The 24392-nt window shown below is 36.9% G+C and overlaps 1 protein-coding gene and 1 non-coding gene across 4 annotated transcripts in view; one reads left to right on the forward strand and one right to left on the reverse strand.

The window, feature by feature from the left end:
- Positions 1–23882, forward strand: part of SSX2IP (SSX family member 2 interacting protein) — a 41624-nt gene extending 17742 nt beyond the window's left edge. Inside the window, exons 2-14 of one of the 3 annotated variants that reach the window (XM_053893184.1) lie at positions 1343–1474; positions 2380–2549; positions 3018–3230; positions 5484–5594; positions 7193–7328; positions 9143–9218; positions 9289–9478; positions 12829–12979; positions 14696–14832; positions 15163–15333; positions 19030–19144; positions 19705–19870; positions 23022–23882. In XM_053893184.1, the coding sequence (XP_053749159.1) occupies positions 1432–1474; positions 2380–2549; positions 3018–3230; positions 5484–5594; positions 7193–7328; positions 9143–9218; positions 9289–9478; positions 12829–12979; positions 14696–14832; positions 15163–15333; positions 19030–19144; positions 19705–19870; positions 23022–23196 (1854 nt within the window). In that variant the 5' untranslated portion in view covers positions 1343–1431 and the 3' untranslated portion in view covers positions 23197–23882. Of the gene's footprint in view, positions 1–1342; positions 1475–2379; positions 2550–3017; positions 3231–5483; positions 5595–7192; positions 7329–9142; positions 9219–9288; positions 9479–12828; positions 12980–14695; positions 14833–15159; positions 15334–19029; positions 19145–19704; positions 19871–23021 lie in introns of all 3 variants that reach the window. The other 2 variants (XM_019413983.2, XM_053893189.1) reach the window with 2 other exon arrangements.
- LOC128775952 (U6 spliceosomal RNA) lies at positions 399–505 on the reverse strand. Its single transcript, XR_008420930.1, has one exon. It is a non-coding gene; the product is annotated as a U6 spliceosomal RNA (small nuclear RNA).
- Positions 23883–24392: the final 510 nt, after the last annotated feature.

Here is a 24392-nt window from a genome sequence, read left to right on the forward strand (position 1 = left end):
GTTTAAAGGTGTTCTGTTGTATAAATGTGTCATTTATTTAACCAGTCTCCTGTGGAACATACAAGCTATTACTGATTTCAAGAACAACTTGTAGATGAATCCTTGTACAAATCTTTTTTCTTTTACTTTCAGGTTTTTATTTTAATTCCAGTTAGTTAACGTAGAGTGTAATATTGGTTTCAGGTGTAGAATCCAGTGATTATCACTTAAATACAATGCTCAGTGCTCATCAGAAGTGCCCTTCTTAATGTCCATTACCCATCTAGCCCATCCCCCCACCCACCTCCCTCCATCACCCTCATTTTGTTCTCTGTAGTTAAGAGTCTTTTTTCCTATTATGCCTCTCTCTCTTTTTTCTCCCCTCATGTTAATCTGTTTTGTTTCTTAAATTCCACATAAAAAATATGGAATGTTTCACAAATTTGTGTGTCATCCTTGCACAGGGGACATGCTAATCTTTTCTGTATTGTTCCAATTTTTGTATATGTGCTGTTGAAATGAGCATAAATCATTATTTTATCAGGGTGAAACTTTACAAGTAATTTTTCTAGGTCAAAATGTGTTTTCATTTTTAAGATTTGGTACATATTGCCAAATCGCTGGTAGTTGTATAAATTGATGTGATCTTTGTGGCGAGCAGTGTATGGGAGTATGCTTTTTTCTACATCTGTGCCACCACTGGGAATTGCAATTAAATTTTTTTTTTTTTTTTTGCTAACATAGTTAGTAAAAACAAAAAATGAGAATGCTATTTAAGAAGTTTTTCTTTCTCTTATCTGTATAAATGCTTTGTACTTTATCTTAGAGAATATAATATAGAAATATCTATTAGTACAACAATGCTGTACCTAGATTTATATTCTGAGTCAAATCATGTACTGTGTACTTTGTATATGAAAAAATATGAATACTTTACTAGAACTCTTTATTCCTGATTCTTTTTTTTTAATTAAAAACAATTTTTATGTTTATTTAGTTTTGAGAGAGAGGCAGACAGTGTGTGAATTGGGGAAGGGCAGAGAGAGAGAGGGACACACAGAATCCGAAGCAAGCTCCAGGCTCTGAGCTGTCAGCACAGAGCCCGACGCAGGGCTCGAACTCAATGAACCGTGAAATCATAACCTGAGCCAAAGTTGGATGCTTAACCAACTGAGCCACCCAGGCATCCCTCTTTACTCCTGATTCTTAAACACACATACACACACGTGCATACATGGCCACAGATTATCATTCTGCTCTACCATGGGAGTGCCGGAGTAAATAATGCAAAATGCTTCTTTTTACACATTGATTTTATATTTGCTTTTATTTTTGGTTAAATGCTGTTATTTTGCTTTTTAAGGAGATGCCTACATAGAAGAGTGACAGCAGCTGGACTGAATGTTTCACTGCTGAACTGGTTCCTCAGGTATCCTGGCTCTGGTGATTGCTATGGGAGAGTGGATGACTGTTACAGATCCAGATCTGTCTTCAGGTACCTGAGTCTAAAATAAGTATAAACTAAATCAGTAATTGTAAAGGTGGATTTTTAAATGAAACTGTAAAATGATTTACCACAGATATTGAAGATGTGACTAGAGAGAGACATAAATAATTGTAAAATATCTAAACTTTTATTTTGAGAAAAATTATCTGGGAAAGCTAAGAATTGTGCCATACTTAAGTGGGGTTAAATGCCTTTGACGGATGATGAGTTTGATTGTTACTATTTTTGAGAGAAACGTTTATGCATTTGAAATGAGTTTATTGGCTACTTCAGTACACTTTGATTTATTCCTGTAATATATAAACTTTGACATAGGTGGTTTTTTTCTGTTATTTTTATAAATCTGAAATAGTATAAACTAAGAATCTATTGTATCTTAACATGCCTCCTAAGGGCACTTGATAGTTGTATCTTTTTGAAAAAAAAGTACAGTTGACTCTTGAATAACATGGATTTGAGCTTTGTGGGTCCACTTATACAAGAATTTTTTTTGATAAATGTACCATGCTGCATATTTATTTTCTCTTATGATTTTTTAAATAACACTTTTTTTTTCTCTAGTTTCCTTTTTTGGAAGAATACAGTATATAATACATGTAACATACAAAATATGTGTTAACTGCTTATGTTATTCGTAAGGCTTCTGGTCAACAGTAGGCTATTAGTAGTTAAATTTTGGTGAATCAGAAGTTATATACAGATTTTTCAGCTGTGTTGGAAGTCAGTGCAGTGTTCAAGGGTCAATTTTGTGTAGTTTTCTTACAAAAACCAGCTTTGTCTGAATTTGAAAATTTTAAAAAATATTTATATAATTCAACATCTTTGGTAACGGAGATAGTTTTCTTTGCATGTGTTTTATAAATTGTTTAAGTAAATACCTTTTATTCTTTCAGAAAGCAAAAATATCTGTCAATATACCTCAGAAACAAAGATGTCTCCATCAAGTTTATACTCACAGCAAGTGCTATGTTCTTCAATACCTTTATCAAAAAATGTGCACAGTTTTTTCAGTGCCTTCTGCACAGAGGAGAATATTGAACAAAGTGTTTCATATCTTGATCAGGTAAAAAAAAATGTTTTGTGAGAAGAATAGCATAAATCATGTTATATAATAGAACATATCGAAGTTATGAGAAAAACACTTGTTAAGCGCATGTATGTTGTTGTGTATCGGCCTGGGACTTAAACACACTAGAAATGCAGAGAACCACCGTGATCATCTAGTCTGGATACATGGTAAATGTTTTTGTCAGGAGCAGGTTGGCCTGCACATCACCCTAGGGGCTCTTCCACTTGGAGTCTCTCCCTTATTTTACTGATGCAGAAACCTGAGTGCCTGGCTCCAGGATACAGGCAATTGCAGAGCAGAGGCTAAAAGAGCCCAGTTCTCTCTGTTCTTTGTCCTTTGGGATATTTACAGTTTTCTTAACTCAGGGTAGTTTTTATGATTTCTCAGAAAATATTTCTGTCTTTTGTTTCTATACTTAGTTGTCTGATAACCAACTTTGAGGAAAACATTTTCTCCTACCAGGAATTGACTACTTTCGGTTTTCCTTCATTATATGAAGAATCCAAAGGTAAAGACACAAAGAGAGAATTAAATATAGTTGCTGTTTTAAATTGTATGAATGAGCTACTTGTACTTCAGCGGAAGAACCTTCTAGCTCAGGAAAATGTAGAAACACAGAATCTGAAACTGGGAAGTGATATGGACCATCTGCAGAACTGCTATGCAAAACTTAAGGTAGAAATTGCATGTCGACCTGTATTTCAATAAGGCAGATGTCTCATAAGCTAAGCCAAATGATAACAATGTTTTCTGTTTAATATTTTTAGGTCTCTGTACATCCTATGGTGCCTACAGGCTAGAGATTATTTTGACAGGGGAGCTGTGGTGGGCTGGAGGGGGTAGTTGGTATACCCTCCAGGTTATAAAAAGGCTGTGGGTTGTGGATAGTACTTTAATTTTAATCAGAGAGGCCTATGGAAGGTCTTATGAATTAGAGTGACTCAGAGTTGTAAGCCTAAGAAGGCAGTAATTCTGCATTAAAACTTTTTATATCTGGATAACCTTGGCTGAGTGTTTTTTAAGTAGATAGTGAATAATCGTGCAATGATATTGATAACCGGGGGCTGTTTAGCCTTTCCCCTAAGGAGTGGTCGCTTATTAGGACAGCCCAGAGTATAGAGTGTTTTCCAGGAAGTCTTCTAATTCAGGGTTTGACCTGGGCCAAAATCAGGTATTTCTCTGTGGACAGAAGTGTGTTCAGTGGCAAAAGTTGCTGATCTCTCCTAGTATATGATTCATTCAATTTGTTGAGGAGAATTTATTGAGTATTTTGTGTGCTAGGCTCAATGGGTTTACAGAGGAGTGAACCCCAGTCCCTGCTCTCAAGGAGATTGTAGTCCAGTGGAAGGCGATACATTGAACTAAGATTGTTTGCGTCATTAATTGTTCTTGGAGGTAAAAGGAGGCTTCACAGAGACTTAACACTGATCTCAGGTTTGAGGAATAAGTAGAGATTTGCTAATGTTTGGAAAAGACATTCTAGGCAGAGGGTGCAACCTGTTTAAAGCATAGAGGTATGAGAGAGGATTTTACTTTTAGGAAACAGATAATAGCCCTGTAGGACCTGAACGATATGATTATGATGAAGATGGATAGGTGAGGCTGGGACCCAGGCATCAGATGATGTGAGCGCATTGTGCAGAAACCTGGAGGCACCAAGGAACGTAAGAGAAGGCATCGTGGGCATCATGTAGAGATACCAGTCTGGCAGTAGGGTGGAGAAATTATGGGAGAGGTGTAGATTTGTGTTTGGGGTGGAAGTAGGGAGCCTAGAAGGCATGGTGGAAAGGACAGCTGTTAGCAGGCCTTAGCAGCTGCTAAGGCCAGAAAGGTTTTGCCAGTGGAGATGGTAAAAGAGAGATATTAAGCAAACTTAGGAGGTAAAATGGGTAGAATTCTATGAAAAATTGAATTGGGGGAGTAAAGAGAGTCATGAATTAAGATACCAGCCAGGTCTCTGTCAGCTTTACAGAGGATGATGGTATGATATAGCAGGGGGGTATACAGATTTGCAGGGATGATAGTGAGTTCAGGTAAAGCATTGATAATTACTCAGAGTGAATCTGATTTGACATATGTGGGACATGTCAACTGGCCCAGTGCCTTTAAGTTCAGCCATTCCAAATGGTCTGGCATGATAGGAAGCTTTCAGCACTCCAGAGAAGAAGGTGCCAAAAATTCTGACAGCCTTAGTTATCCAAGTTGTATTCCTAAATTTTATAAATTCCTAAATCATCTTGACATCCATTGTTAAAGAGATTGTGCAAGTTGTCATTTATGGTCACTTATGCCATAAGTTGAGTGGGTTTCCTATTTTATAAAGATAAGAGGCTTTTAAAAATATTCCAATGGTCTCATGCAGAACTTGGCACATTTCCTCACGGAATGTGTGGAATGAATTCAAAGTGAGCATCTTATCCCATACTGATTCCAGCAATGCTGCCGTTCCTCTCTGGAGGAAATCTTCAGAGGTTCCCACTTGCAAGGGAGAACTAGTATTGTGCTGAGCCTCACTTTTTTTGACCTGAAGGGTTGCTGCTTGCTTGGTCACCCATCTTCTTTAGACTTAGCTCCAAATCACTTTGGTTCTTTCTCAAAGAGTGTGCTGTAGCAATGTTACAAAGTACTAAAAGGAAATTTTAAAAGTGTCCAGTGGCAGCATCACTTGAATAAGTGAAGAGCCTTTCAAGGGATCCGCTTTGAAACTCTTTTGTCAGATACATACAACATTTTGGAATTTAAATAAATTTATAACTTTATAGTATTGTTTGAGAATAATTGTTTTAACTAAACATTTTGTGTGCCATTGAACTGCAGTTTTAGCTAGCGAACCCTAGTATGTGTACATTGTTTAGACTGTTCTTCTAAAAATTCATTTGCTCTGAGTCCTGTGTTAATTTTAATCAGGATTGCATGTGGATGTTTTAGGAGCAACTGGAAACCTCCAGGAGAGAAATGATTGGGCTTCAGGAAAGAGACAGACAGTTACAGTGCAAGAACCGGAATTTGCATCAGCTACTGAAAAATGAAAAAGATGAAGTGAGTTGTCAGTTATTGAAGACAAAGTTTGAGTGAATTTTTTTTTTCTTTTTTGATTTGAGGTGACCGTAACGGCTACTTTAAAACAAGTATCATTAATTCATCCTTTGTCAAATTGGTATGGTGGACCTCTTTCTACAGCACTGCAGCATATTTAACTGAGGTCAGGAACTCTCTGTGTCCTCCCTGCTCCAAGAGGATTCATTTGGTTTAGTGTAGTGGTCCATAGCTTGTGACAGCCAGTGTCCTGTAATGTCTGCCTGGACTCAAATGCATTGATAGTTTTTCTGAGGGGCAGGGGTGCTTTAAATGCAGGTCTTTTATTCTCTGCTATATCTCTGTTTAATATCTGCCATCCCTCTTCTTTATCTTAAATCCATTATTCATGCAGTCAAGCAGTTACTTGACTAAATGGACACAAGAGTTATTGGTTTTTAAAAAAAGGAATTCACATTTAAAAATCTTATTTCTGGTTGCTAATGATACCATAATTATAATCTCACTTCTGCTATAGTGGTTACTTAGTATTTAGATCTATAGAGTTCATGCATTTGAAATTATTTTTTAATTTATATATGAAGAAACCATTATGTTCTTCTTGCTCTGCAGTTTTTGATCCCTGACCACTTGATAACTGTAAAAATACAATATTTTCAGTGTTGTGTATGTTTTTTAAACTATAATTAAGGACTCCTAAGGGAGCATATTTCTTTAATGACCTTATAGTGATTTAGACAGATTTTATCATATTTGACTGGTAATATATTCCGTCAGTGGATAATGAAATATCTTAGTTAACTGCAAGATTGCTTATACATTTTCTTGAGTTATTTCCCAGAAAATGTTGACTTGATGTGCTGATTACACTTAAGTGGTTTGAATGTAGTTAGTCTTTAGTAAGGATTGAGTTAAACGTGATCATCTTCACCGGAGATTAAAAATGTTATTATAGAATAGAACATGCTTTCTATCAAGGGTTGCCTGAGAAACCATAGTAGATCTAAACATTGAACAGTAGGGCATGGCATATTGTGGGTACTCAGCAAATATTTGAACTGGATTCTGTCTGCTATTTGGGCTTACTCTAATTTGAGAACTGTTTGTGATCAGATAAATGAACCTGTTTAAAAACAAAACAAAAAAATAAACCTGTTTACATGCTGTGATGTGCTATGGCTAATTTGTCACAGATTTATAGGGAATAAAGTGGTTCAAGTAAGTAATGTAAGGAAGTCACTACAAATGATCAATTGATTCTTGTTTCAGATGAAGCTCTGATCACTTTCATACTTCTGTAAGAGTTTCTGGCTTCTAAATGATCAGACTCTAAATGTAGAGTAAAAAGGGTAGAAAAAGATAATTTCGAAAGTTAGGAGTTCTGGAAGTTTCAGAATTAAACAATAAAAACTTTGTGGTTCACTTAATGATACTTTTCAAAGTGATTTCCAGTGGTTATTGAGAAGAAAGAATAATCCTAGAGTAAACTATTTTATGAGGAGGTGAATGCTAGGACTTCTATTCTCTTTTGAATTTATAAATTTTAACTGGGGGATTGTCAATCATAAAGGGACTCATTTGATGGAAAATGCTTTTTTCAGGTACAAAAATTACAAAATATCATTGCAAGTAGAGCTACTCAATATAATCATGATATGAAGAGAAAAGAACGTGAATATAATAAATTAAAGGAGCGTCTGCATCAACTTGTTATGAACAAGAAGGATAAAAAAATAGGTAAGAAACAACTGGCTGAGATAGAGCAAAGTAAATGCATAAGCTAATATCCTAAGAAAGAAAGGTGAATAGACGGAGCACAACAACCCATGAAGTGTTATTTTTATGCTTTATGCATAAAATGTCTCTAGACGGTATATATCCACATAAACTAGAAATTGAGACAACTCGTTAGTGAAAAGTAAATAATTTTGCTTTGCTTCCTTAGTTGCATATAAGAATTACATATTTTTTTTAATACGGCAGTTGTGGTTCCATAGAGAAAAAACTAAGCCAGAGGATATTCTAATCTTCTATAGCAAAGAACTGATAATATGAAAAGGCAAGATGAGTTTCTGAGTACCAAAATGTATATGATTTTAGAAATAACTTTGCAAGATTATTCTTCACATCAAATCATCTATGTCATTTCCTTTAAATGTAGCTGTGCATTTTTGAAGCAGCTGGTCTAAAGAAGGGACTGTGGACATTATGCTTTTGTTTGTGCCTACGTTTTTTTTTTTTTTCTTTCTAGTGTTACTCTTGTGAAAATTAATTTACAGCTTACGTCATCCAAGCATAATTTCAGGTACATGACATAGATTACAAAGTAGAACCATGCACACAAAAGTCGAGCTACACGCAAGGTTTTACTGGCCTGGTGAGATGCAGAACAGGAAATGTGTGCATTTAGTTATTGAAGAGTGGTTCCCACGTGGGCTGCAGGTTGTCCTCTAACCTGCATGCTACAGTAATACCCTAAACCGTGGTTTCGGAAACGGAGCTCAGTTGGACTTGCTGACACGACAGCTGATGAGCAGATGTCCCAAGCTGTCACATGGTGGGCCGTGTCCGCTGTCAGCAGGCAGCTCACTATTGACTCAGTTATTCAGCTATCTTATTTTAAACATTACTGAAAAATGGAAGTGTGGTAAGCTATTAAGACAAGGTGGGAAACCTTTAGGTAATCAAACTTAAACTTCATTGGTTAACCTCATGTTCACCCGTGAATTAAATAAAGAGCAAGATGAAATGCCGGAAGTATGAAGTGTACTAATTAGAGAAGTTTATTGAAGATTTAACTCTGGTAACAGAGCTCTTATTTGGTGGGAATCTGGCTGTCTTCTAGTCCAAACCTAACTGGAAGTGGTATTTTCATAATGATTTTATTAAGCCTAAAACTACAGTAACTTATTGTCATCCTCTTTCCTTCTTATGCCAACTGCTTCCGTCTCCCCCTAGGATAGAAGAGAAATTAATACTGTCAGGGGCTTTGGCTCCTTTGATGATGATGACAACGCGGGGCTTGGCAGACTTATTCTATAAAGATTCTAATAGTAAATGTGTTCAGGTTTGTGGAGTCTGTGGCCTTTTGTCACAGCTATTCATCCCTGCACTTGTGGTGTAAAAGTATATAAACAAATGGTGTGGCTGTGTTGTAATAAAACTTTATTTCAAAAATCAGGCATCTGGCCTGCAGGCCATAGTTTGCCAACCCCGAAGATAAAATTAATAATGATAATATAATATTTATCAAGTACTTTAAGTGTTTTAACAATATCTTTTACTCTTCACAACAACTCTTTGGTAGATACTTTCATTATTCCCACTGTATTGATGAAGAAACAGGCTTAGCAGGTAAATAACTTGTCAAGATCTCAGTGTTTATCAGTAATGGAGAACTGGAACTTGAAATCCTGGACTTTCTGAGCCCAAATCCTAATCTGCACCAGGTTGACTTAGGTCTCCAGTGTGTATATAGTGTGTTAGGGTTTTATACACTTAAACATATGTATGTTAAGAATTGGTTTTGTTTTGCATGTTCATGTTTGTAGCTATGGAAGTTTTAAATTATGTGGGGAGAGCTGATGGAAAAAGAGGCTCCTGGAGGACGGGTAAAACTGAGGCCAGGTAAGTTCCAATTTAAATTGATACATTTCATCAGACTTTTCTTTCTATAACTGCATTTTCATGCTGACAGTTTCTTTCTCAGGAATGAAGATGAAATGTATAAAATTCTCTTGAATGATTATGAATATCGTCAGAAACAAATCCTAATGGAAAATGCTGAACTTAAGAAGGTTCTTCAGCAAATGAAAAAGGAAATGATTTCTCTTCTTTCTCCCCAAAAGCAGAAACCTAGAGAAAGAGCAGATGATAGTACAGGAACTGTAAGTGGCTCTTTCCTCTCTAATACAGTTTTGGATTGCTGAGTCGAACAATTAAAACATTAGATAGGTATTCCCAGTGGGGGACATTACTGATGTTTTGGACAGGACACTCACTGCTGTACTACCCCCAATCACTGTGACAACCCAAAAAATTGTCCGGTGTGTTTCTAGACATGCCCTGGGAAATGAAGGAGATGATTTTCCAAGGACTTGATCTGTGCCCAAAACACTGTGTTAAGCTCTTTATGAGCATTGTCTCGTTTCATTCTTATAATTTGATGCTTTTCATATTATAATTATCCCCCATTTTATAGCTGAGGAAACTGAGGCACCTTAGTCTAATTAACCTAGTATCACACAGGACAAAATCAGGATTTAAATCCAAGTCTGCCTTACCCCAGAGTTCATGTTTTTAAGTACTGTGCTGAATATCCTCTAAATAGTTTAGTTGAGGTGTTATGTATTTAAGCATGCTTTGCTTTCCAGAGAGTGAAACATTTATTAACTTTGGGAACCAGCTAATCATTCAGTCCATAAATTTGCTGTCTGGTCCCTGGAAAGAAAAAGCTAAAAGGACTTTGACTTTTTCCTTTGTCTTAGTTGGGGCTGTTATAACAAACTACCATGGACTGGGTGGTTAAAAACAACAGAAATTTATTTTTTACAGTTCTGGAGCCGGGAAGTTCAAAATCTAGGTGCCCATAGGGCCAGTGTCTGTGAGAGATGTCTTCCAGGTTGCAGATTGCTGACTCCTTGTACCCTCACATGCCCAGAAACAGGAGGATTGCTCACCAGAATCCCTTTGTAGGGGCACTCTTCCCATTCGCGAGGGCTCTACTTTTCATGGCCTAATCACCTCCGCATACCCACACATTGGGTGTTAGGATTTCAACACAGATTTGAGAGAACACATTCAGTCCATTGCATTCTTCAGAAGCTCTTCTGGGGAGAAGGGGCATGTAGAAAAGTAACTGTTAAACTTGTTAAGAGCTATAATAGGGTGGTGCAGTGTGCAGAACAAAGCAAGTGAGGCAGTCAAGGAAGGCATCAGAGAGCAAGTGAATTTGAGTTGGTTCTTAAAAATAAGCAGGTGTATGTTTTAGGAGTAGAAAGCATGTGATGCAAGGGGAATGATACGTGCAGAGGTCTGAAAGAACAAGTCACATCGTGGTGAAAACTTCTTTTAACTTAATTGCTTTCCATGTTTAAATTCCGGATTCAACCAAGTGACTAAAATCTGAAAATAGCAATGTTGATGGAAAATGCTAATTGTCAGCAAGTCCATCAGAACTTGTTTTTAAACCTACATTTGGGGACTCTTTACTTTGTGGTGTCACAGATCAGTCCTGCTGATAAGCCTACCCTCTTCTACCTCTTTTTTTCTTTCTTTTTTAAAAAAATCATTATCTGAGGCACCTGGGTGGCTCAGTCATTAAACATCTGACTTCAGCTCAGGTCATGATCTCACAGTTCATAAGTTCGAGCCTTGATTCTTTCTCTCTCCTTTCTGCCCCTCCTGGGATGCTCTTTCCCTCTCTCTGCCCCTCGCTCACTTGCACACATGCGTTTTCTCTCTCTCTCTCTCTCTCTCTCTCACTCTCAGAAAAAAAAAAAATCATTACCTAGATGTTCTTTTTAAACTCTCCAGTTTGGGACCTTCTTGACCTTTATATTGAGTTAGCCTTTTCTCTCAAAGTCTATCACTTTTTGGTTCATTGTGAAAATCCACAAATGCCTTCCCAGAGCTAGCATAGTTTCTGTTACTCCTGTAGTTTCTTCAGGTTTTGGCCCAACCTTTACAAACAGTACCAGCTTTCAGTCAGCAAGAGTAAGTAGTAAATCAAGGAGACCTTCCTCAGATATTTAAATTTCCCTCTCCTCACCACTACTCATCCAGTGGGTTAGTATCCTGTGTAATTCTTAATAATGCAAATGTTTAAGTTTGGAGAAGTACCCTTAATTAAGTATATTTCTTGGTTTTAAAAGGTCTGTTTTTCTAGATCTTTTTTCTCTTATAATTTAAATCAGTCCTTTTAAGGACTTTGGAGCATTTTAGTAAGGGAGTAAGGTATAACCTTAGAATGCTTAGGTAGCCTTCAGGTTTCACTTATTAGTTATTTTCTTACTTAATTGTAGCCAAAATATATACCCAAGATTCAAGGTAACTTTTTATTTTCATTTTGTGGTTTCAGCATTTAATTTAGTCTGGGGAGTGTTAAGCGATTATTATTATTAATGTTTTAAGTAATGGATTTATAGTATTCTGGTATGCTTTAACACATAGAAGGTATAGCTTCTTGGAAGAATTACTGGCAAGTAGCTCCAGAGGATTGATTGGCAAGAAGCAGAGTCATAGTGAGCTCCACGCTGGGCCCTCCCCCAACCTGCTTCCCCTGGGAGACCTTGACTTTGGCAGCCATTGCTGACCTCACACTATTGATACAGCTCTCCACACTGAGTCACTCGCTCATTCCTGCTGCATCTGCATGCAGGAACAGTCTAACCAGCATTTCTTCTCATCTTCTATGTTTTTTCTTTTTTCCCCCAGCAAGATATTTACTGTTCAGTTTAGTAAAGTAGATCTCTGTCCACTTTCTTGGATGTTAATAATAAAATAGGACCATGCAGATTGTTATGCAGACATATATATATCTGCATATATATATAATATATGTATATATACCTGCACATTATATACATATTATTGTCTAATAATATGTATTATTGTTTATGTAGCTATAGATTATTTCGATATATTTTAATACTGTTTTCCTATGTTCTTTATCCTGCTTTGATTCTGTGTGATCATATGTCCGTGGTTGCTGTATTTTCCTATGATTAATGTGCTGGTAGAGTAAAAAGGAAAATAATCTCTGGTTTTATTTTTTAAAAATTATATGAAAAAAATAGGATTCACAGTTACTTTGTAGATAACTTCACTGGTTTATTTATTTAAACAGCCTAGGACTGGAGATAAGTTGATCTAACTTCAGATCTCCATTCTGCCTCTTGGCTGTGTGATATCGGGCAGTGTGTCTACTTCTGAAAGCCTCATTTTTCCCACATTATAACATGATTTGAGGGTTAATTAATAAATGAGAGCATCTAACACAGCACTGGACAAGTAATGAATAACTTCTTCACACAGCTCCTTGACTCTCATCACTAGATTCAAATTCACATTTGAAGAGACTTGAATTGGACAATTTTTATCTTAAATAGTAGGTCACATATGCTTAAGATATGGGGCAGAAATGATTTTGATAAGGATCTCTGATAATTACTACTGCCTGAGTATCTAGAGCCATTTTAAGATACTGGTCTTTCCCTTTCACCTCTCTCGCTTGTAGGTTATCTCTGATGCTGAGGAAGATGCTGGGGAACTGAGTAGGGAGAGTATGTGGGACCTTTCCTGTGAAACTGTGAGAGAGCAGCTTACCAACAGCATCAGAAAGCAGTGGAGAATTTTGAAAAGTCATGTAGAAAAGCTTGATAACCAAGGTAACTTACTGCCTCAGTGCATGCAAAGTGAGTTGACACTCAGCTGTTAATTTCAGTCACTTAGAAAGCCACGTTATGGGCTCAGCTGTGAAGTACTCGAACTCAGTTTGTTAGTTTGATAATCAAGCTTCTATCTACTTCTAGAGGTGAGGTTTGAACCCCACTGAGAAAATACTTTGCCTTCAGAGTGAATCTTTCTCTGAGTGCAGTATACAGTTGAATGAAGTGAACTGAGTGTCTTACTAAATCTTGGAAATTAAGAATTATTAATCATGATGTGGTATAAATATAAACCTGTTGCTTATTATTTCTAGATACTTGCATACTTCTAGGTTCCTAATAATTTATTTTTAAATTATTTTCAAGATAATAGAGGTTTAAAGTATCAATTAGGAAGCATATGAAGTAGAATATTCAGGTTTCTGTTCCCTATAGCTAACACTCAACAGTTTGGTGCATATCTTTCTTGATTTTTCTGTAGGCATTTACAAAATTTATTTAAAAATATATAAAAAACAGGACACCTGGGTGGTTCAGTCATTTGAGCGTCCAACTCTTGATTTCGACTTAGGTCATGATTCCAGGATTGTGGGATCAAGCCCTTGTGTTGGGCTTCTCTTGTGCTCTCCCTCTTTAAATAAATAAATAAATAAATAAGCAAACAAACACATGAAAAAAAATATATATGTATATGAAAAACAAAAACCAAATACTATGTATTCTTTCTACACTTTTTTTCACTTAAGAGTGTATGTATTATTTTAGACACCATTTCCTGTCACCATAGATAGTATAAATTTACATTGATGAATGTATTCTTAACATTTTATATTTTTTGAAGGTTACATGCTTTTAAACCAAGAAAATTAAGGTTTCTGCTCAGTAAATGAAGTCTGTTGAAAGAAAATTTATTCTAAATGTCAGAAGTCACAAACTCACTGCCAGTTGTCTTTAGTAGTAGAGACTAATCAACAAAATTCTGTACCAAAATTAATTTACATGAGATTTTGTTGATTTCAGTCCCAGTCTATTAGTAAATAGCAAGTATATTTGGACTTTTTATTTGTTAAATTTAATACTGGAGAGCAAGATTTGTAGTGCTGCATTGATCTTTGAAGAAGTGTTGAAAGTAGTTTATGAATTTGTTAATTATTTTTCTCCTCTGTGAATATAGGTTGTCCGTTTTTAATTAGGACATAATCTTGAATAAATACAGATTACAAATTAAATGTTCATAGCAGAACTAGTAAAGATATCATTTGAGTCCAAAAATAGTATGAATTTGTAGTTGTCCTGAATCCCTTATAGTTGCTTTGCTTTTTAAATTTTTTCATGGTGGTAAAATACCATAAATTTAATTTTATTATTATAGCTTATGAAATTTTTAGAGGGCAAAGGGAATAGGTACCTTTTAGAAAACCTGTTGAGATTCTAGAAAAATTCTGAGAGCTTTTTTTAAAAATTTTTTTAACATTTACTTTTGAGAGAGAGAGAGCACCAGCTGGGGGAGGGGCAGAGAGAGAGGGAGACACAGAATCCTAAGCAGCCTCCAGGCTCTGACCTGTCAGCACAGAGCCCAATGTGGGGCTCGAACGCACCAACTGTGAGATCATGACCTGAGTTAAAGTCGGACTGTTAACTGACTGAGCAACCCAGGCGCCCCATAAACTGAGTGGAGGCTGTAAAACCTATGTCAAATTACTGGTTTTATGTTAGTTTCAAAGGTACACTTAGAAGGTTTCAATGATGAAGACGTAATCTCACGACAAGACCACGAACAAGAAACTGAAAAACTCGAGCTGGAAATTCAACAGTGTAAAGAAATGATTAAAACTCAGCAGCAGCTTTTACAGGTAAATGTGAGTTACCTTTTAAAGCTGTTTTCCCCTGTAAAGGGCCAGGATTTTACTGAATCTTACTAGATTTTTATTCCTTTATTTCAGAAGATATGTAGTATTTGACATTTTCCTGCTTTAAACTAAGTTCTGGGCTTACTAACAGGGACATTACATACCATTCCTGAGGCGGGGCTTTGCCAAGTGGAAAATGAGAGTCCTCCATTAACTTGCTGATTCTTCATCATTTCTGTCCTTCCCCAAAAGTTTGACCTGCCGTCCCTTGCTTTAACTTGGGGTGCCGCGGGGATCTTCTGGAACTTACTATGTTTTAAAATTTAATAGCAGCAGCTTGCTACTGCATGTGATGACGACACCACTTCACTGCTTCGAGACTGCTACTTGTTAGAAGAAAAGGAGCGCCTCAAGGAAGAGTGGTCCCTATTTAGAGAGCAAAAAAAGAATTTTGAAAAGGAAAGACGAAGCTTTACAGAAGCAGCTATCCGCCTAGGATTGGAGGTATCTTAAACAATTAGCTTTCCTTGTAGAGCTTTTGCAAGTTCTGGGGAGGCCCGGCAGAATGTATCGAAGTTCTGCCTTTCATTGTTTTTTTGCCATCCAGTTGTTCCCTAAAGTATTTCACCAGCGATCTTATAAATAACAAACTGGAAAGGATTGTAACCATGTGAACTATTATAGAAGGGTGTCGTTTTGCCTTTACCAGATTTGGGAGTTGAAACTTTTCTTTTTAGAAAACTCTAAGCATCCATTATCCCCTTCTGGTTGGCTTTCTACTGGTCAGTGTTTAGCTTCACACAGGAGATCTCTCTGGGACATTTGTTATCTTCCCACTGTCCGTGGGCATCAAAAAGCAGTACAAAAGTTCTCCCTCTCCCCCTCACCCAGGGATGTGTGCATACACCTTCTACAGCTTGCTTTTTGACTTAACGATATATTAACCTACGTATTTCCCTTTCAAAAGTTACACAAGTAATGTGTGAACATGGTTTAAAAAATAACTTCTACAAAAAACCACAAACTGAACTAATGTCCTCCATTCTTACCACCAGTTTCATTCCTCAGAAGTCACCACTGTTTGAACTTCGTAGTTCTTCTGAGAAGTACTGTTTTAACCTTAGTGTATTTCAGCCTTTGTTTTCTTGATAACAATCTATTGATTCCCGGCTATGAAAGATAAGGAATGTAGTGTCCTTACCGCAACTCCCATCTATGCTGTTCCTCATCTCTATATATGACTTCTTCATACATACTTCATACTTTTTTAAAACCACTTTTAAAAAATGGTTTCTTTTGGTTGACTTTTTTAAATAATATGTTCGATGCTTCCATTTCACGTGTGCTTGACTTGAGGCAGTACCATATCCCCGCAATGAAAGATGAAGACATTCTTGTACTTACCCTTGTTCCCCTTCTCTTGCCCTTCTACTTCCCAAGTTTTGTCTATGGTTATTATTTCTCATCGTTGGTGTTACCACATTTGTCCTCTGCCCTACAGTGTAATCCAGGTGTATGTACTTTAAGGTTGAGACTTAAAAATGGAAAAACATTGATGACATCATGATTCTGTAAATACTATTCATTCTGTAACCTACTAATATGTTTGATCACATAGAAAATACTCTATGTTAGTAAGACTTTGCCACCTTGGAGAGAATCTTTCGTGTACCACTGTGTAGTGAATCTTTTGACTTTCTTTATAGCTTAGGATTTCCTGAATCACATTCAGTTTGTAGCTCACACTATCTACTTTCTTGGGTTCCTTTTTCAATTTGCTGTATTAGCTTCTTGAGTAATTTTTTTGTAAGTATTGTATGAGTAAAAAATATTCTGAATTCTGGGATATCCAAAAAGGCACTCATAGGTGATTGGTTTGGCTGCATATAGAATTCAGTTTCCCATTATTCCATTTCTTCTGCTGTTTGGTTTGGCTAATAAGCAGCCCGATTATCATATAACTTACAGGCAATACTTTGTAGATATCCTGTGCTTTATTTTTTTCCTTCTCTTCTTCTTTTCTCCTTTTTATATTCTTAAAGTTCCAAAATTTTATGAGGATATATCTAGGTAATTTAGCCTGAAGACACTGTATTTCTTCAATTTGGAATATTTTCTTTGATTCTGTATTTTTTCCCTTGCATTCTCAAACATTTCTATTAGACAAATGGTTGGCCTTCTGACTACATCCATAGGTTGACTTTATGTCCTGAATTTAAGGGTATTCTCTTACCTTTATCTTGTACATCACCAACCTGATATTCAGCACCATCAGTTTTAACTTTTCATTTCATCCAAGGAGTTTTTATTTTAGAATTTATCTTTCAAGTCTTTGGTGTCCTCATTTTTTTTTCTTTTTGTAGAGCATTATATTATTTTACAGGTGTTCATAAATCTGGTCATTTGTGTTAGAATATTTTTTCGAAAGGCTCTTGAACTGTTACCTATAGTCAGGTCTCTTTATGTTGGCTCTTTTTCTTTCATGCTCTTCGTTTTCTTCAAATGTCTGGGGACGCATGATTTTGTATTAGTGTTTATGAATGAAAGATATATGCTGTTTAGCTGACATGGGTTTCCTCCACACTTGTGAAAATTGATCTTATCAATAGCTACCTTTCTCGGAAAATAAAATCCGTTTGCACCAGCATTTTCTCCTGTCTTACAGGACCCTTTTTCTGAATCCCTGTATCCGTCCTATTCCGGGAGATCCTCTAGCTACTTTTTGTACCACTCCCAGTTCTCTGCAAGACAGTCTGTCTGCCTCTGGTCAGTGGGGCCAGTGAAGGATGGGAAGGAAGCACGAGAGACCTGAGGGATGAGGGAGAATTGAGGATTATCATTGGCTGTTGGGAAGGGGAAGGTCTGACGTGTGCCCTCTTGTGGTTTAGTGGTGGTGGCTGCTGGTGCTGGTAGATGGTTGGAGGCTGAGAGCGATGCTTGGTGAGGTCATAGCTTCTTTTTCTCACGTGATTAATTTACAGTGGGTATTTTTCTGTCATTTGTAATTTTATACTTACAATGTTCTGTGTGTTCAAAAATTCTAATGTGCTATCTTTTTTTTTGCATTATCCATTTGAATTTATTTAAAATAGATGTGAAAATAACAGTTGGTTTTTAGGTGAGATGGGTAAATTTTTATTTTTTTTTTATTTTTTTTAATTTTTTTTAATATATGAAATTTATTGTCAAATTGGTTTCCATACAACACCCAGTGCTCATCCCAAAAGGTGCCTTCCTCAATACCCATCACCCACCCTCCCCTCCCTCCCACCCCCCATCAACCCTCAGTTTGTTCTCAGTTTTTAACAGTCTCTTATGCTTTGGCTCTCTCCCACTCTAACCTCTTTTTTTTTTTTTTTTTCCTTCCCCTCCCCCATGGGTTTCTGTTACCTTTCTCAGGATCCACATAAGAGTGAAACCATATGGTATCTGTCTTTCTCTGTATGGCTTAATTCACTTAGCATCACACTCTCCAGTTCCATCCACGTTGCTACAAAGGGCCATATTTCATTTTTTCTCATTGCCACGTAGTATTCCATTGTGTATATAAACCACAATTTCTTTATCCATTCATCAGTTGATGGACATTTAGGCTCTTTCCATAATTTGTCTATTGTTGAGAGTGCTGCTATAAACATTGGGGTACAAGTGCCCCTATGCATCAGTACTCCTGTATCCCTTGGATAAATTCCTAGCAGTGCTATTGCTGGATCATAGGGTAGGTCTATTTTTAATTTTCTGAGGAACCTCCACACTGCTTTCCAGAGTGGCTGCACCAATTTGCATTCCCACCAGCAGTGCAAGAGGGTTCCCGTTTCTCCACATCCTCTCCAGCATCTATAGTCTCCTGATTTGTTCATTTTGGCCACTCTGACTGGCGTGCGGTGATATCTGAGTGTGGTTTTGATTTGTATTTCCCTGATGAGGAGCGACATTGAACATCTTTTCATGTGCCTGTTGGCCATCCGGATGTCTTCTTTAGAGAAGTGTCTATTCATGTTTTCTGCCCAATTTTTATTTTTTAAATATGATTTTCTTAAATGAAGTTTTTCTTAGTTTTTTAGGTTAATTCATTTGACTTACAAAATATAGATGGTAGCCAGAAAGCAAACACCAACAGCTACAGAAATCATGGGAAGTGGCACCGGTGTGAATGTTGAAATACTGATCAGTATTTCTTTGGTTTGCTTGTTATGACAGAGAAAGGCATTTGAAGAAGAAAGAGCCAGTTGGTTAAAGCAACAGTTTTTAAATATGACTACCTTTGACCACCAGAACTCAGAAAATATGAAACTTTTCAGTGCCTTCTCAGGAAGTGAGTACTCCATTAACCCTTTAATCTGAAAGTGCATGTCAATAAAATACTGTAAATTATTAATATAAAACTTTGGGGATCACCAAATACTTAAAAAAAAATTTTTTTTTTAGTTTATTTTGAGAAAGACACAGCGTTAGTAGGGGAGGGGCAGAGAGGGAGGAAGAGAGAGAGAGAGAGAGAGAGAGAGAGAGAGAGAGAGAGAAAATCCCAAGCAGTTTCTGCACCATCAACGCACAGCCCAATGTGGGGCATAAACTCACAAAACCGCAAGATCGTGACCTGAGCCGAAACCAAGTCAGGCACTTAACCACCTGAGCCATCCAGGCACCCCTGGAGATCACCAAATATTTTTAAAACTAAATCCTTCTAAATGTTTATGGAATATGCATAAGAGATGGCAAGATTAACAAGACTAGAGTCAAGGGCTCGAGTGAACACCCACATTAATTTGTTCTATCTCACACCTCACTACCCTTCAGGTGATCATAGTTAATTACCTTCACTATATTTGATACCTCACCATAGGGACTGCCTTTTTTTCTTCTTTCTTTTAACAGGTTCTGATCGGGACAGTCTTACAATGCACTCAAGGCCACGGCAAAAGAAGCCTCAGAATATGTCTAACGGGTCTCCAGTTTGCACATCTAAACTTACTAAGTCTCTTCCCGCTTCTCCTTCTACTTCAGACTTTTGCCAGACTCGTTCCTGTGCATCTGAACATAGGTATTGGTCTATGGGTGATCTTTGCACATATCTGTACCATTGCTAGAGTTGCACTGCTGAGGGAAAGGTGGCATATCTGTAGTGTTAGCAACAATAGTGGCTTTGGAGAGGAATTTAGTAGATTGATTCATTCTACAAGTATTTATTGGGTAGCCATTATATAAGGGCAGTGTTAGGTGCTGGGAATGCAGTAGCAAACAAAGTAGATCCTGGTCCCTGTCTTCTGGGAGCTAAAAAATTTGTTCCCTATCCCCAGGAAACCCACATACTTCTATTACCTGATGCATTTTGGTATTCTTCTCTGTCTCAAATTGTTAAATCATATTCTAAGGTATAATATCAATATTCTACCTCAGAGCCTGTTCCAAGATTAAGTAGATAGAACATTCCTAGCGACAGAGGAATAGCAAAGAACAAAGGGATACCTTCGAAAGTGTGGTGGTGATCTTTCCTTTTTAACCAAAGCAGAGGACAGTGGCATGAGGACGTGCCAGTTTGGTAGGTGCCCCAGAAAGCAGGGGCACACTTGCCTGTGGTAGTGAGATACTGGTGTGGAGCTAAGTGTTGAAGAAGCCTACTAGCCCTCGGACCAAGAATTGTTAAATAAATGAATTTCAGAACAAAAATATGAAGGTTAAAAAGGGTAAGACACTGTACATATTGTTGAGTTTTAAAAGGTTTAAGACTCTAAATATTGAGGGGCAAAAAAGAGCCTGGGGAAGAGTCCTCCAGGCAAGTGTAGGGACCCCTGAGGTGTAGGACACTGGTGTGTTTGTGGAGGGCAAGTGTTGTTAGCTAGCAAGACCAAGAGGTAGGAGGTAGTTAGTAGTGGGAGGTAGGCAAGGATCACATCCTATAAGGTCCTGGGTGAGTAGGGTTAAAAAGTTTATTATGCAAGAGTTCAAATATATACCAATGTAGAGAGAATAAGGTCATGGTGCCCTTTATAGCCATCACCCGGCTTCAACAATTACCAACTTATGACCGTGTTGTTCATACATAACCCCACTCTGCTGCCCCCATACACATACACACAGCTGGCAGTTCATTTGTAAGGTTTTTTGTTGCTGTTTTTGTTTTTGTTTTTGAGAGGGAGCACGCATGAGAGCAGGGGAGAGGGGCAGAGGGAAAGAATCTTAAGCAGGCTCCACCCTCAGCACGGAGCCCAACACGGGACTTGATCCCACAACCCTGGGATCATAACTTAAGCCAAAATCACAAGTCAGACATCATGAGTTAGACGCTCAGCTGACTGATCCACCCAGGTGCCCCTCATTTGTAAAGTCTTTCAATCTCTATTTGTAGGTCAGATACTGTTCTAAGGGCAAGAGATAAAGCATTGGAGATTTGTAAGCAGTGGAAAAGATATGTTTTGAAAAGATGACTGTTTTATTGTTTGGAAAACAGACTGTAGGAGTGAGTCCTGTAGGTCAGGAGATGCAGTTAGGAGACATTAATGGAGTCAAGGTGAGGTGACGGTAGTTTAGACAAGGGTCATAACATGAAGGTAGAAATGACTGGATTTGGGATATATTTTGCTTTTCAGCCAACAGACTGACTAATGGGGGGAGTATCGGAAGTGAAAGTTGAATTTACAATCAAAAGATACTGTAAGTTCAGAGTATTTTCTCATACAGAGTGTTATTAAGCTCCCAAATTTGACCAATTAGAGTGCTCTATGTAAATAACAAATTCTAGTCACCATTTTCAAATAATACATTCTTATATCTGAGAGAGAACATAGCATTTGTCTTGGTTATTTTTATGTGTCTAAAATTCTTTTAAATCTAATTTTTAGTTATGAAATATTTGACATAACATTCCTTGAAGACATTATTTTGTGTTTAGTAAAGATAAGTCCAACATTTAGTACCTATATAATAGGGGGTTATGAGATTTCAGTGATGATACATATAAAGCATTTAAAACAGTACTTGGTCCATTATAAGCCCTCAGCAGGCTATAAACATAAAAATATATGTAAATATAAATGGTTTATAAAAGTGCTTTTCTGTTTCATATATTCCAAGGGCTACACTAAACAACATCAGTGGCATAGAAATAGAACTTTAGAGCATCAAGAAGCTCCATTGAGCTATTAATATTTGTGGTTACTGGCCTCTGAATATAAAACACAGAAAAGAGTTGTGTAACTAGTTTCAGGAGAGAAGCTGTTGCAGCTTGACATAGTTCTTAAAATTTTAAGTTATTTGGAAAATTTGGACTCCTTGCTCCTGAAGCACCTTAGATCTGGGTTTGTAATAAGATGATTGCCACATCGAGGTTGAGTTAGTAAACCAATGTCACAAAAAATGCACATTTAGGGGGGAAAAACCCGTTTTTGGGGAAAAAAGATACTCAGTTGATAAAAATATATTATTTGTTGGCTTAACCCTTTAGATTCAAAAGTAATCATTTAACCAGCTATTTTTGTTTTGAGATGATCACAGAGCATAGCTCTCAGATTGTGTCATTGAAGGGTAGCAGCTGTGTCCACATTCAGAACCTAAGAGTGTTACTCCCTGACACTTACAATTAATTCAGCACTGGTGTATGCACTTAATGTGTGTTAACTCAGTTCCATCCAACCCTGTGAGATAGATACTATTATTATTTCCATTTTACAACTGAGGAAGCTGAAGAAACAGTGACATAGTAAGTGGTTCAGCTGGTGTACGGACCTTAGCCATCTGACTTCAGAGTCTGGACTCCTTACTACTTTTGTAGGCACTCATTAAATAGCTGTGTGGGTAAATGGGTGGGTAGAGGAAAACATGCGTGTACAAATGGATGTGTATATAAAAAAACAGATTACAAAATAGTGGCAGGAAGATGGGGACATGGAGGGACATTGGCTTTCAAAGCCCACGTGTCCTGTATCTGACTTAGGCATTAGTTGGGTAGAGCGCTTCAGAGTAAACCAAAGAGATAAATAAAATAAGTGGGAAAACAGAAAAATAATAGCTGGATAGATACGATAAAAGTGATAAGTTAGGCCATTTTGAAACATCTCTTTGTTCCCTATCTGTGTATCTTCACAATTGACTTAGCATCGGACAAGGGAGCAATCTGACTTTAGACATTCAAGCCTAGCTTAAGTATAAAAGAAAGAGGAGATGATTATTAAGATCTGCCTTTCTTTTCCTAGTAGTTCAGTCAACGTACTGAATATAACTCCTGAAGAAACTAAACCAAATCAGGTTGGAAGAGAATGTGCAAATCAGAAGTGGAGCATGGCATCGAGACCTGAGTCACAGGAAGGTTGCTATAGTGGGTGCTCCTTGACCTACACCAACTCCCATGTAGAAAAAGATGACTTACCTTAGACGAGTGGACTGGAACTGTTTTCATTAACACGTTCATCAGATTTCACATCTAAGTTGAAACAGGGTGTGTCATAAAGTCAGTCATCTCTACTAATTTAAGGTGGTCTGAGTTGTTTGTTTGGACTTTCCTGTTCCTCCCCCAAAGAGCTAAAATGTTAAATCTATTTAAAAGGATATAAAAGCTTTGGATAATGTATTTTTAGTAACAGAAGCATCTGGTTCTGTGAATAAAGGAATGTATATGTTTGGTCGAAAACAGAAGCACTAGAATGAGTTTCCTCTTATAGGTATTAAAAATAGCACTTTTAGGAAACTGATTATTGTAAATGTTTAATTTTGTCTCCTATATAGTTGGCATTGGAAGTTTAGCCTTTACTTGAATGTATACTGTAGATTTTTAACAAAGCAAGTTCTATATTTATTATGTTTAGTGTGATTTGAAATTTCCTCTTTCATATGTTTTAAATAAAGTGAAATTTATGTATGTTTTGTACATAGATATACATGATTATGTTAAGAGGCTTTAAGATTTAAAAATTTTACACATCCATAATTATAGTATTTCATGCCAATAAAATTTTTTTAGTGGTATTCTGTTTACAGATGTATTAGAGCCATTGCCACATTATGTTTAAGAATTTTTTGAATGCATCTGAGCAATAAATACTCAAAAGCTGTTCCATGAAGCTGACTTCTTCAGATAATTAACATTACTGACATTACATTTTTGAGATTTCTACAGCAGTAGACTTTTATATATGTAGGATATTATAATTTTTCAAAGGACTTTTGATTATAGGATAATAGAGGCAAGATAAGTACCCTTGAATAAAACAAGTTAAGAATATTGGTTTAAGATACGTGGGATGATAGAAGATATTTAAGATATCAGAATGGTGATCTTCTCTTTACTGGATGGGGACTAGCACTGCAACATCTGTACCAGCTCGGGCTTTGTATAGTTGCCAGTAATTTTTAAATAATTTTTCAATGGAGTGTTTGCCACTAATGATAAAGAAATCTGACAATGTAAAAAGCATCAGATTTTATCCAAATATAATACTCTGGATAAACTTGTGTCATCTCATTTCCAGAACTGATTGCATGTTTCTTCTTGTTATCGATGATAATAAATGTAGGCCCAGGTTCTTTCCCAGAATTTGTATCAAAAAGCTTCAGTGCCTAACCCTGTTTGT

Source organism: Panthera pardus, unplaced genomic scaffold (assembly GCF_024362965.1).
Source record: "Panthera pardus isolate Hobbes unplaced genomic scaffold, ASM2436296v1 HiC_scaffold_11, whole genome shotgun sequence".
NCBI classification, from domain to species: Eukaryota; Metazoa; Chordata; class Mammalia; order Carnivora; family Felidae; genus Panthera; species Panthera pardus.